Genomic DNA, 12,490 nt, shown 5'->3' on the forward strand with positions numbered 1-12,490 from the left:
GTGCTCCAGTCCCAACCTTTCCCAGAAGGAAGCGGCCTAGGGACAGGGCCCTGCTCTCCCAGGCCCAGGTGAAGTGCTATGGGGAAAAGAGGCGGGGGCATTGACTGGGGGAGCTCGCAGACATGCCCGTCCCAGTGTCTCCCAACAGGAGCCGTGTCAGCCCTGTGTCGTATGCATTCTCTCATGTGCCTGTTTTCACTGGGCGAGGGCAGAATTCCAATCCTAAATGACTTACACTGGCAACAAATAACCGGGAGACCTGCTTGTCTACTTGACAAGAGAAGCCCCTGGGTCTTACCAGGGACAGGAGAGAACCTCCTGCATCCTGCCCTGGGAAGTGCCTGTAGGAATCATCCTCCCCACTCCCCACAATGAAGACAAAGCTGGATCATTAAACACCATCTGACCTTGACCCCCTCAGAGCAGGGTTAACCCCCTGCCGTATGTTGGGTCTGGCTCATGTGAGGTTTCTCCTCCGTCAGCCACACTTGCCGAGATGACCCCCACGCACTCTCAACCCCAAACATTCACCACCATACTCACACCCTTCACACCCGCGCATCCCTGCACACGCTCACAGCTCTACTCAGGGCATGTGCACCTGCATCGCTGCACACAAAGCAACACACTCCACACGGGCACACGCACACTCATACCCCTGACCCTACACACAATACACATGAGCTCACAACTGCACCCCCAAAGAAAAAGACGCCTGGTTCCCTAGCCACTCAAAACCACATGCCCACACCCAGCCCAGCCTGTACACACTGGCAAACAAATTCACTGCCTAGACCCCCTACACACATGCGCACATGCCCTTCAGGCCCCCAGAGACGGAAGAGGCGCTCTGACATGTACAGTATAAATATAGGTTTTATTAAGGGTGTGAAATCCAACGAGTACAGCTGGCATCTCAGGAACACTGAATTAAACTGCAAAATGTCTGCCTAGCTGCTGACTCCTGTCACCCTGTGAATCTGGATGGTGGTCAAGATTAAACTAGTAACGTCTCTGCAAAGACACCATCATGAAGTCAGGAGCTACAGACAGACTATACCTGCATGTGTGTGTGTGCAGACAGCACAATCCTCTTCACTGGAACTGACCCTCATCAGGAAAGAGACATGCCAGTTTCCCAAGGGGAGCTCTCAGGCTGGGAGAGATTTGCTTCCCTTTCACCACTTGTTTTGAAAAGATACGCAGAGGGCCAGGCTTGGGGAAATGATAGCAAGGTCATGTGGATCCACGTAGCCACCTCCAGTGAACAAAGAGATCGCAGAATGTGTCCTGAATGCTGGCAGACAGCGTGTCACACCTGGCCGCTGTAGCAAAGGGTTTGCACATGAAGCCATTTAAACAGACTCACGGTGACTGTTAGCCATGGTTGGAAACACATTGGTTGTGGGACGCGGTCCCAATTAAACAGACACACCTCTTATGATTAGGTGGCCCGTGACAGATTCTATTGGCCAGACCTCTCTATGCTACACACGTATACACACACACACACACACACGCACTCCCTATACAAACCCATCTGGTTATACAAACATGAAGAACACTTGAAAAGAGACTTAGAACACACACACACCAGCCATGTTGAGATATCGATGGGAAACATGGAACAGCTGAGATAGCCATGTGACACTCTCTGGCCCAGGAGCTCACTTGGTGGCTGGATGACACAAACTTTGTCCACACGGATCGAAACAAAACACGTTTATTGCCTGATTCGAGGGGAAGGTGGAGACCTGGAAATGCGCCCGCCCACCCCATCCATGGCCCAGCCTCTTCCCTTTGCAAGCCTTAGCACCAGTGGTTTGATTGTGAATCTGCTTCGCCTGTACGTGTGAATAAGAGTATCAGGGCATGCAAGTGTGCCAGACTGTATCAGAGAGTATGTGTGTGTGTGCTTATGTGAGTGCCCGGAGAGAGAAGTTGCAGTGTTGCATTCATGCCTTTGGATGGGAGTAGCTCTCCCGGTGGGTGGAGCAGTTTTAAAGAGAAGCTAAACACATAAGGTCATTCAGGTTATGTTGCAAAGCACACAAACCCTAATCAGCAGCCTGAACAAGGACTTGCTGTCCATTAAAAGTGCATTGCAGCAGTGGTTCCCACACTTTTTACTGGGGTGATCCACCAACTGCAGTTTCTTTTTTTGGTGACGTACCATTACATTTATGCACCCTCTGTCCCGGCACCAGAACCCGAATCCCAGCCCTGTGTGTGGGGAGGTCCTGGGGGAGGGGCTGGAGACCAAGTCTGCCCTGTACTCCCTCCCTCAGTGGCGACTCCTGTCCCGCAGGACTGGGTCCTGCTCCCCACTCCGAGTGTTGTGAGCTGGTGTACCAGTCACAACGCCTGTGACCCTGTGCGCCAGTCACAACGCCTGGAGCAGGGAGCCAGGCCCAGACCTGTGCAACAGGAACTGCCTCTGTGGGGTGAGCGCAGGGCAGGCTTGTCTGCGACACCCACCCCCTCTGCTGGGCCTCCCCTCTGCACCAGGCAGGGAGAAGGGTATGTTCACCTAGGGCCCAGTGATGGTTTAATACAGCCCTGGATGTAACGACCCATCTAAAATCTTCCCGTGACCCACTGGTGCATTGGGACCAGTGTTTGGGAACATTACAGGAAGGGACAGGACTGGAAAATGGAGAGGGAGGGGGCAGAGAACCCTCCCTTGCCCGTAACACTCACCTCCTGATTATCCCAGAGACATGCAGGAAGGACTTCCCTACCCAGAGAGGGGGCGCCAAGCCCTGGTGCCACACAAATTGGCATCCAGAAGGAACCTAGTGCCCCCCAAAGTGACTGGCAATGTCAAGCGCCCCAAGGAGCATGCTCTATTAAAGTGCATCGTAGTCACTTGTTACAATCCTAGGAGCAGCGGGCCATGTGAAAGAACTTGGTGCAACAGACAAAGCTCTGGCACGCCCAGCTGCCCTCTTTGGAGCACGCCCTGCCACCAACACCCATGCGGACGGGAATTTCATGTCAAACTCCCCGGCATGGGAGGAGGCCCTTTGATTGCTTTTTCTGATCCCATTTAAGGAAGGAGAAAGAAGAGACAGGATTGCATCAACCCCCCAGACCACATATCAAAAAAGAGCCGGCATTATTACTGTGAGTGGCGGGTCACAACTGCCTGACCTCTCCCCATCCTGCCGAGAGGAACACAAGTCACAGCCCGCACCCTGTACGGCTGGCATGTTGTGACGCTAGGGGAGACAGGAGGGAAAGCCCCCCTGCCTCATCTTCCCAGGGCAAGGAGAGGTAGGCAATGGGGAGGCAGGCAGGCAGAGAAGGAAGGAGATGGCATCCTCTGGGCTACACAGCTGTCCCTGACCTGAAGCAGCAGCTTGGCTGGAGTCTCGGGCAGCAAGTCACAGAGAAGACTCCACTTCCAAGCAGGTTGGAGCAGACCGGCCTTCCTCCAGCTGCATGGCCACGGCGGCTCGCTGCCTGGACTGCTGCCAGTGACATCCCTGTGTGACCCCCCCATTAACACTGGGAGGAGGGGGCAATCCCCCCTGCCTATGAAGCAGCACCCTGCTAATCCGACTCAGACAGGCAGAGCATTTCCTCACCTCCGAACATTAGCAGCATTAACCATCTCGCATACTGGACCATGGGCCCCGTCTCCGCACACGCCCTGGGAAGTGCGGGTAAAGGCGCGCGGTCACTAAAGCAGCCAGCTGGGAGGTGCTTGCCCAGTCTCCCTCCATCCCTGGTTGACAGCAGGCGCGATACCAAAGGGGCTGAGGGCAGGTGGCCTTCCAGAGATGAGCTCTCCACCTGGCATTGATCCGGCATAGTAGGTTTGATGTGCCGGTGCTCCTTTCACAGTCCATACAATCAACAGCATTGTGCGTTCAGTGCCGCTCAGAACAGCTGCCATCATGGGCCTGGGAAAGGGGGCACCCCAGCCAGCCATTCTCCCCCAACCCCGCAAGCCAGGGGTCTGTCCCACACCCCATCTGTAAAACTTGGGACGGCACCTGACCATCTGGAGAATGAAGCCAGCTAGAGCAGGCTGAGTGAGGCACCGTGCACAGGAGGGTGGCTGGGACGGGAGGCTGACGGCCTGTACGAACTAGAAAAAGTGCTGGCCGGACAGCTCCAGAGCCTTGTAGGTATCTACAGACCAGGGCAGCCTAGGCAGCAGCCCCTCCCGTGCCAGCACACCCCGGCTTTCCTCAGTCCCCTGAGGGTCAGCCCATGACTCTGCTACCCAGCCTGGCCATGCCACCCTGATGGCCAAACACAGGACTTGTCAGTGGGGCTGGTTTGCTGTTGTCTCCCTTTCCATATTCCCCCTGAGGTCATGGATTATCTAGTTACCAGGGAATTGGGGCCTAGGAGTCTCTGCCCAGCAATCAGCCTTGACCCCAAAGCTCACTCAGCAAGTCTGGCTGGCTCCACCCGGGGACCCCTTGTGCTTTGTATTCAGGAGTCAGTGAGCAATGCTTGCCCCCACACAGCAGGTCAGAGGTTAGTGAGCCCAGGGAGACACAATCCAAACCTCGGCAGCCAGGGTCCCACACCGAGGCTCACAAGCCATAACCGACCTTCCGAACCACCAGACGCACCAAGCTGGTCCCGTCTCTGAGCTGTGCTCCTGCAGCATGGCCATGGCCCACTACCAGACAAGACGCAGGAGGGACGCAGCTTCCGGAGACAGGTGGGGAGGGAAGAACTGTACCAGGCAATGGAGGCCACATCCAGTTTTCTATTGCTTTGATCCCGCTGCCCCAGCTAAGATCCAGGTCCAGTTCAGGGCGGGGACCCCATTCGTTCCTGTGCAGGTGAAGGGTGGGGAGAAGTTCCAGCCTGGGAGAACTGGGACTCAAAATCCCCCAGAGGGTTGGAGATCCACGGTGAGCAGCTCCTGATTCCTGCATGGCCCCCGGTGTCCACCGCGCACCACCTGCCCCCGCCAGAGGCAGTGCAGTGAGAAACTCAGGTCCAGTCCATCCAGCAAGAGAGACCCAATAAACACCACACAAACAGCCCTAGTTCTTCTGGGAGGGGCAGCAGCTCGGGCCGCTACTGAGCAAAGATGATGCTGGAGAGGGGTTTAGACCACTGGAGGATGTCTTGGGCGTAGGTGGCATGGGTTCCAACCTTGAGACAGCGCGGGCAGCACATTGCTACACCGGGCATTGGCCTGGAGGGCTCCCAGCATCTCTGCCCCTCCATACTTGCTTCCTGAAGGGCTGAGCGGGAGGAGAATCTATTGCAGAGCAGGACCCTACGCTGGGTTCAGACCCCATCACGGGGGTCTCCCTACACCAAGAGGGGATAGACCGACCCGGGGGTTATGTTAGGGATGCAGTGTATGTTCACGGCTGGGCCACACACAGCTTTGGTACTAATACAGTTAACGAAGGCAGCCCCCAGCGCCGACACAGTTAGACGGGATAGCTTAGAACCCAGCCCCAAGGGAAAGCAAGGGAGGAAAGAGAGATGAGGGCAGAGAAGGGGAAAGTGTCACAGTTTGTAACCACCAGCCAAGCCTCTCATGAGGAGCTGTGGCGACAAGCAGCCTGACTGGTTTGAAGATGGAGCCTGGTAAGTTTCTGGATGGGGCTGTAGGATGGGGTTCCCAGCGACAGCAGGGGCCGGACGCAAGGACCTAGGACCTTCCCTGCCTGTGCCCATGGAGTGAGGGACAGAGAAAAGGGGAATGAGAAAGAGAGAGGGGAAGGAGTGAAAGCAAGGAGGAAAGAGGAGCGAGTGGTGATGGAGGGTCCTTGTTAGTCCCCAGGCTGCTTGAATCGAATTGCACTGGGTCATCTCACTGGCTCTCACCCTCCAACACCTGGGTCCTCTGCTCTCTACATACTGCCCCTTATCAGGATCAGGGCTCTGGGCCAGGGGTGGGCAAACTTTTTGGCCCGAGGGCTACATCTGGGTGGGGAAATTGCATGCAGGGCCATGAATGTAGGGCTGGGGCAGGGGGTTGGGAGGGGTGTCAGGGCAAGGGGTTGGGGTGCAGGAGGAGTGTGGCAGGGGACTCAGGAGAGGTTCAGGAGGGGTTTGGGGTGTAGGCTCTGGCCTGGCGCCGCTTACCTTGAGCGGCTCTGGGGTGGCAGAGGCCCACAGCGGGGCTAAGGCAGGCTCCCTGGAGGAGCCGGGGGGAGTGGGGGAGCGAGGCAGGGCCACAGAGATGTGGCGCCGGCTGCTTCTGGAAGTGGTGCAGGGCCAGGGCAGTTTGCCCACCCCTGCTCTAGGCAGCCCCACAGCATTAATCCCCTCCCTCCCCATCTCCTCCATGAAAACTGAAACACGGGAGTGGCAGTGGCTTGTTTAAGCCCCAAACCAGTAACAGAGCAGATGTGGAGCTTAACTGAGCTCCTCCTTCCCTGCCCTACAAACACCTGAGTTCAGGGCTCTGGAGCCTCCATTTCTAGAGCACCCGTTCCCCTGGGATGGTCCTAAAGCACTCGACAAACTACACACATGCAGCCCCCTCTGGGCTGGAACACAGCAGCTCTTTGACACAGCACAGCAACACTACATAGCACCTCAGGGCAAGAAACAAAGGAGAATTCTGTCTCTGATTGCAGCTGCTAAGGACTTTAGGGAAGGGAAACCTGAGCTGGAATTTCGCCAGGACTCCAAGACTAACCCCTGATTGACAAACAAGCCACAAGATTAAAGTTTGTAGGGCCTGGACTTCAAGGCTCATCTGAAGGACACCTCTTTGACTACCAGCTCCCCCTAATGGCACCATGGGCTCAGTATGGCCTCTAAAGGGAAGAACAATTCCTATTGACTCTCCAACACCACTCCCATCCAAACACTGACCAAGCCTGACTCTGATTAGCATGCAAGACCTGACCTGCTCCCAGCAGAGCAAGGTGCTTTGATTGCAGGCATTGCAAATGCTTTGAGCAGCACAGGAAAACACTCTGCTTTGGACTCTGGCTTGTCAGCTACTGCAGGGGAAACATGGAATACTGAGCTCAAGCCTTGGCATGTCAAAGACGGGAGGAATCGCTTTCAAATAGCTCCGCTCTCTGCCTCCCAGTTCTTCCCAAATCTCAGCCGAAATCATCTTCTCTTCTCCCCTGCCCCTGAAATTCCCTCTGCTAGAAGTTATTTGCCAGTTATAGCTACGGATCATGTTTTAAGTACCAAAAGCTTTACAGAGCTGCCACTTCAGGTGTACACCGAAATAAATTAGCTCATACAAGGGGAGACCCTCAGCTGATGTGACTGGAGCTATGCCGATTGACGCCAGCTAAATGTCTCCCTGCAAAATGCTCTGTACACAACTGCTACACACGGTAAACACTGTTTTGGGCTGAACACAAACGCACCGGGGATTTTTAATTCTGTGCTTGCTTTTTCTATTACTGATTAGGGAGCTCAGGGAGGTTTTGAAATTTGTTTGTCTTCAGCTATTCAGGGCTTCAGCTGCAAGGCCAAACTTTAAAAGGGGCATTGTCCCATTATCAGCCACAAATGAAAATGTCCTTCCATGCATTGTAACAAGACTGGGGTTATTAAACACAAAGGAGAGCTCCTTTACTTTGCACCTTTCGTGCCACTCAGGGCCACATCCTGCTAATCTCAATGGGGCTGGTTCATCAATGCCCCGCACCTTGTGTCATCATTTTACACTTGTGCAAAGCAAGGGTAAAACATCTCCGCTCTGATTCGGCAGGATTTTTGTGCAGGTGTAAGTGACGATGCAAAGTGCAGGTGAACTGGGAGAATCAGACCCAAGTGGTCTGCAGCATTGGGCCCCTAGGGACTGATTCTGATTTCAGAGGGGAGCAGAAACTCCACTGAGGTCAATCACTGTGCCAGATCCTCCTCTCAACCCAGCCTAGGGTGACCAGATGTCCCAATTTTATAAGGGACAGTCCCGATTTTTGGGTCTTTTTCTTATATAGGCTCCTATTACCGATTTTTCACACTCGCTGTCTGGTCACCCTAACCCAACCTAACTCTGCTGGCTTCAGGACAGCTGCCTCCCATTCACACCAGTGTAAGAGAATGGAGAATCCGCCCCCTTTCCTTTTCACCATTTACTCAACTCCCAAGGAAACTGGTCAGTTTCAACATGGCCAGCCAGGTTTGCTCCTTCACTCCCCGGGTCTCATGCAGTAGTCCAACATGGCAGGGCCCTGGTGGCAAACCCAGCAGGGGCGGAAACTCTCCCACCTCCCGAAAAAACATTTTAAAAAAATTTCATTGAAATGTTTCTACCAATATTACATCCTGCCAAATCCTAAATGCAGAGGCCTGATCGACCCGCATCCCCCCAGAGCAACAGTACTTGTTCCTGTGCTAAGTGCTGCCGGGTTGTCTTTTGGTTTTGGTTTTTCCTTAAGAAAAAGGGAAGTCTACAGAAAAAGACCGGAGCTATGGCATTGGCTGGCACTATGGCTAAAGGTAAACATGAAAGCCTCCTGCCACTTAGCCGATTGTTGTCTTCTGATTTCTTCTTAATATGGATACACATGCTACTGGACATCGACTCGCAGGCAAGTTAAAACACTGCACTACACAACTGTGCTTTGCGGGAGGTAAACGGGGTTCTGACCGGCGCAACCCCCTCCCCCAAAGCCTCTTGGCGGGCTGCTCTCTCTTTGTCTGGCTTGGAAGACAGCTGCCTCCGTGGGTGTCCTGAGGTGGTGGTTTGGGGCACAGGGTGGAGGAAGGAATCCAAGATCCATCTGATGACGCGGCTCCAGGGGAGAGAATGAGGCATTCCAGGACAGTACAAAACATTTGCGATGAAGAGTGTGGAAAGGTTAAAACAGTTCCGAGATGTCCCAAAAAACCTTCTCGACTGAGCCAGGACTGGCCGCCACCTCCCCGATGCCTCCTCTGTGGTCCCACATCCACAGAGACTGAGAATCCCTTTGGGAATGTCCATGCTGTGGCAGATCAGGTCTGGGAAAGGCATCGGGCTCCGATGGCCCCCTTATCTCTCAGACTTCACTTTGTACCTGAGGACCAGGTAGGCCAGGAGCCGCAGAATGAGGAAGAAGATGCCCAGGATGATGAAGTCCAGGTAGAGTTTGGCCTCTTCCACGTCCAGCTCCTGGAGGATCCTGCTGGGATTCTGGAAGGGGCAGGGAGTCTCCCGGCACTCCAGGTCCTCACGCTCCATGGCGTAGATGGTGAGGATGACGCCCTCAAAGCCATACCTGTGCCAGAGCACAAGCAACATTAGTTCCAGCTGCACCCCGGATTTTCACACACACGGGGTGGCTTCTGCTCACCTGGCACCGGACTGGGTGAGCCTCTGGCCTGCTCTGCAGCAGAGAGCCAGCCACGGGTGATACCGATTCTGCTGCACCTGCCAAGACTGGCATCAGCATCACTGCACGCCAGGGAGCTGGCCGGGAGAGGCCCCAGCACAGCTGTGCACCAAGGAGCTGGGCAGCAGTGGTGCTGGTAGCACTTGGGGGTATCAGGCTGGCCAGCCGCAGAACTGGCGCTGCTGTGTGGCCGCGGGCCAGACAGATGCACGTAAAACCATCTCCCCTAAAGCTGGCTCTCTCCGTCCTCAAAGAAGCAGCAGGTCTGTGCAACCCATCTGCAGCCACAAGGAGGCACCATCCCTCCAGGGTCCTTGCCTCTCCTGCATCCTACCACCCGCCAGCCACAGCATCCCTGGAGCAAGGTGCCACGGCTTGAGAGGGGGTCCCTGGTAGCTGGATCTCCCCTCAAGCCCTAGGGCCAGGCCTGAATCCCCTGCAAAGCCTTCCCAGAGGGACGTCTGTGGGGAGCATTAGCAGGGATGCAGGGCAGTCACCATCCACGTGTGAGTGTTGCCAGTTCCCTGTTCCCACTGCTGCTGCGAGCCCCCACCTGACATAGGAGACATATGAGGTCCACTGCAGGTACGTGGGGATGGTCTTGAAGCTGACGAAGAAGCCTGAGAAGAGCAGGACGGGGATAGCAGTGACCGGTCCCACGAACGTGGCCACCTGCAAGGCAGAGGCAGGCCAGAGTCAGGCATGGCAATGAGGGTCGGGGGGGCACAGCATGCAGCCAGTGTCACGCGAACCCATGGCCACACACATGCCCTGGTGTGCACGCACACTTCCACGCACATGCACGCTCATGCTTTCGGTGCCACGCCCTTGCAGGGCTGACACCCCCTAGCACACCTGCAATCCACACACCCTGGCACATCACTGGCTCGATTACTGACCCTGATAGAGCAGACGGGTGCAAACTCTGCCAGAGGCTGTCCCCGTCGTGTAACCCAGGGTCCCCACCAAAACCTGCACCTCCTCTGACCTGCAAGGAGGTGGAAGCTGCTCCGATCAGAAGCCCCAGGGACTGTGCCACCAGGGCGGTGGAAGTGGCGAGGGCGGAGAAGAGGAGGAAGCGCGTAGCCTCCGGGGGCTGGCCTGTCATCCAGTACACGATGCTGCAGTAGGCTATGGGGCAGATCACCTGCAGGGGGTGGAAGGGAGATGGTTCAGCAGGACCCACCTCCACTAAGGCTCCATGCTACGCCCTGCAATGAGGGGGTCTCTGCACCCGGCTCTGTGGCCCCCAGCATCACAGTGGTCCAAGTTATACTGTGAGCTCCACAGGGCAGGGATCTGGGACCTCCGGAGCTCTATGAACCCCCCTCTCTGCACCTCTCCAATGGGGTCAGGGCCCAGGATGTGCCACGAGTGGCAGGAACCCGGGAGAAGCCAGCCCTGGATCTCCCTGTAGGCAGAGCAGCCCAGGGGCCGAACCTAGGAGAGTCTATTTCATCCCCCCACCCACCCATGCTGAATCCTCACCTGGAAGGGCACATCTGCCATGGTCTTGGCCAGGTAATAGGCCTTTAGGCTGTACCAGTAGTTCAGGTGCTCTCTCAGGAACACAGACATCTCCAGGGGGACTGCAGGCACAGAGGGACACGGCAGGTTAGCAGCAAGCGGTGCCCTGTGCCGGCCCCATTCTAGGGCCCGCCGGCTCCCCGCTCAAATAGAAGCCGGGGGAGGACTGACAGATGCTAACCCTTGAAGCCCAGTAGTGCTGCCAAGCAGCTCCCCAGGGCTCCTGGGAGGTGGCTGAGCCCTGCTGGAGTTGCATGGCTGTGGCTGGTTCTGATCCACGATGCACCCGCTTCCTCGGGAGCCAGCGCCTCCAGGAGCGAGGGGCACTGGGGTCTACCCTCAAGAGCCGAACTGGGCCCGGAACTACCTACACTCCACCCCCTGCCCATCACTCCCAACCTCAGCCTCTCCCAGGCCTGGCTGGACCCCATGGAGGAGCTCAGCTGCCAGAGCTAGGGGATCCCCAGTGGTCCAGGGGCCTGACACCCCACCCTGCACATCACAGGGCACTGGGCTGACCTCTTAGCCTGCCCGGGGCTCTTCCACTGAGCCCCCAAAGGAGTCCCTGTGCTGCATCAGCTCCTGCCCATAACGTCAGCACTGAGTGTACCCCGGGCTCGCCCCACCTGCCCTGCAGCAACCCCAGCTAAGCCCTAGGCCTGGGCAGAGGGAGTTACGGGCCCGGGTGTTTCAGTGCAGCACAGAAAGCTCCCAGCCGCCAGACGGGCCTGCCCCACCCTCACTCCTGGGATCTTCCCGCAACCCCCCCGGACAGACAGAGTGCTCTAGGGGAGGTGGGGGCAGGTGAGTGCCGTACATGTGAGGACAGTGGGCATCAGGGCGGCGAACATGAGGAAGAGCATGGAGAAGAAGAGGAAGCCGGTGTTGTTGAAGACCTTGCCGGCGTCGTTGCCGATGTGCAGGTACAGCAGCCCGATGAGCACCCCGATGCAGATGTGGGACATGAACCGCAGGTGGGTCAAGACCTGCAGGGGCAAGATGGGCTCTGCGCTCAGAGAGGGACTGCCATGAGCCCTGGGCGCGCCTGGCCGCTTGCTGAGCGTTCACCCCCAACAGCAAGGGCAGCGATGGGCCCCCTCCACCCGCTGGCTCCAGCAGTAAGGGAGTTCCCACGATGCAGCCTCTCCCTTCCCTTCTCCAGCCACCAGGCCCTGGTCCCTGCTTTCTCCACCCCGTCCCCTCTGCATGTGCCTTAGTCCTGCCTCCAACCTTCCCATCCTCTGCCCCCGGTCCCCTCCCCTCCCTCTGCCTCCCAACCCTGGACCCTGCTCCCCATAGCACCTGTCCCCTCTGCCCCAGCCTTGGTCTCTGCCCCCTCCCCGGCCCTGGCCTGGCCCTCCAGCGCCCTTCCCTTACCGTGTCTCTCATGATAGACAGGAACGTTCTCTTGAAGAGGATGCAGAACTGGGTCATGGTGCTGGTGGCAAACGTGTGGCTCTCGATATGATCCACGTCCTGTGCGGGGGGGACCAAGACGAGGACACGGAGAGTCAGGGACCCAGGGGCTCCCAGCCCTGACATGCAGACCCCCTCCACCCCACATGGGCACCTGCTGGGAGTGCGGGCACCAGCCGCACCCAGGGGAGCCTTGTTACCCCCAGCACCTCAGGGACAATGGGCCCAGGCCAGGCCAGCACCTGCCACGCCCCTCGCCCCAG

The 12,490-nt window shown here is 57.0% G+C and overlaps 1 protein-coding gene across 3 annotated transcripts in view; it reads right to left on the reverse strand.

Moving 5' to 3' along the window:
* Window positions 1–858: 858 nt before the first annotated feature.
* ABCG4 (ATP binding cassette subfamily G member 4) overlaps window positions 859–12,490 on the reverse strand; it is a 34,815-nt gene continuing 23,183 nt past the window's right edge. For 2 of the 3 annotated variants that reach the window (XM_078849867.1, XM_073320846.2), the window contains 6 exons: window positions 12,189–12,287; window positions 11,629–11,797; window positions 10,773–10,873; window positions 10,273–10,431; window positions 9,838–9,956; window positions 859–9,170 (listed from right to left, as the gene is read on the reverse strand). In XM_078849867.1, the coding sequence (XP_078705993.1) occupies window positions 8,945–9,170; window positions 9,838–9,956; window positions 10,273–10,431; window positions 10,773–10,873; window positions 11,629–11,797; window positions 12,189–12,287 (873 nt within the window). In that variant the 3' untranslated portion in view covers window positions 859–8,944. The remainder of the gene's footprint in view (window positions 9,171–9,837; window positions 9,957–10,272; window positions 10,432–10,772; window positions 10,874–11,628; window positions 11,798–12,188; window positions 12,288–12,490) is intronic. The other variant, XM_073320848.2, reaches the window with a different exon arrangement.

This window comes from Lepidochelys kempii, chromosome 22 (genome assembly GCF_965140285.1).
Source record: "Lepidochelys kempii isolate rLepKem1 chromosome 22, rLepKem1.hap1, whole genome shotgun sequence".
Classification (NCBI taxonomy): Eukaryota; Metazoa; Chordata; order Testudines; family Cheloniidae; genus Lepidochelys; species Lepidochelys kempii.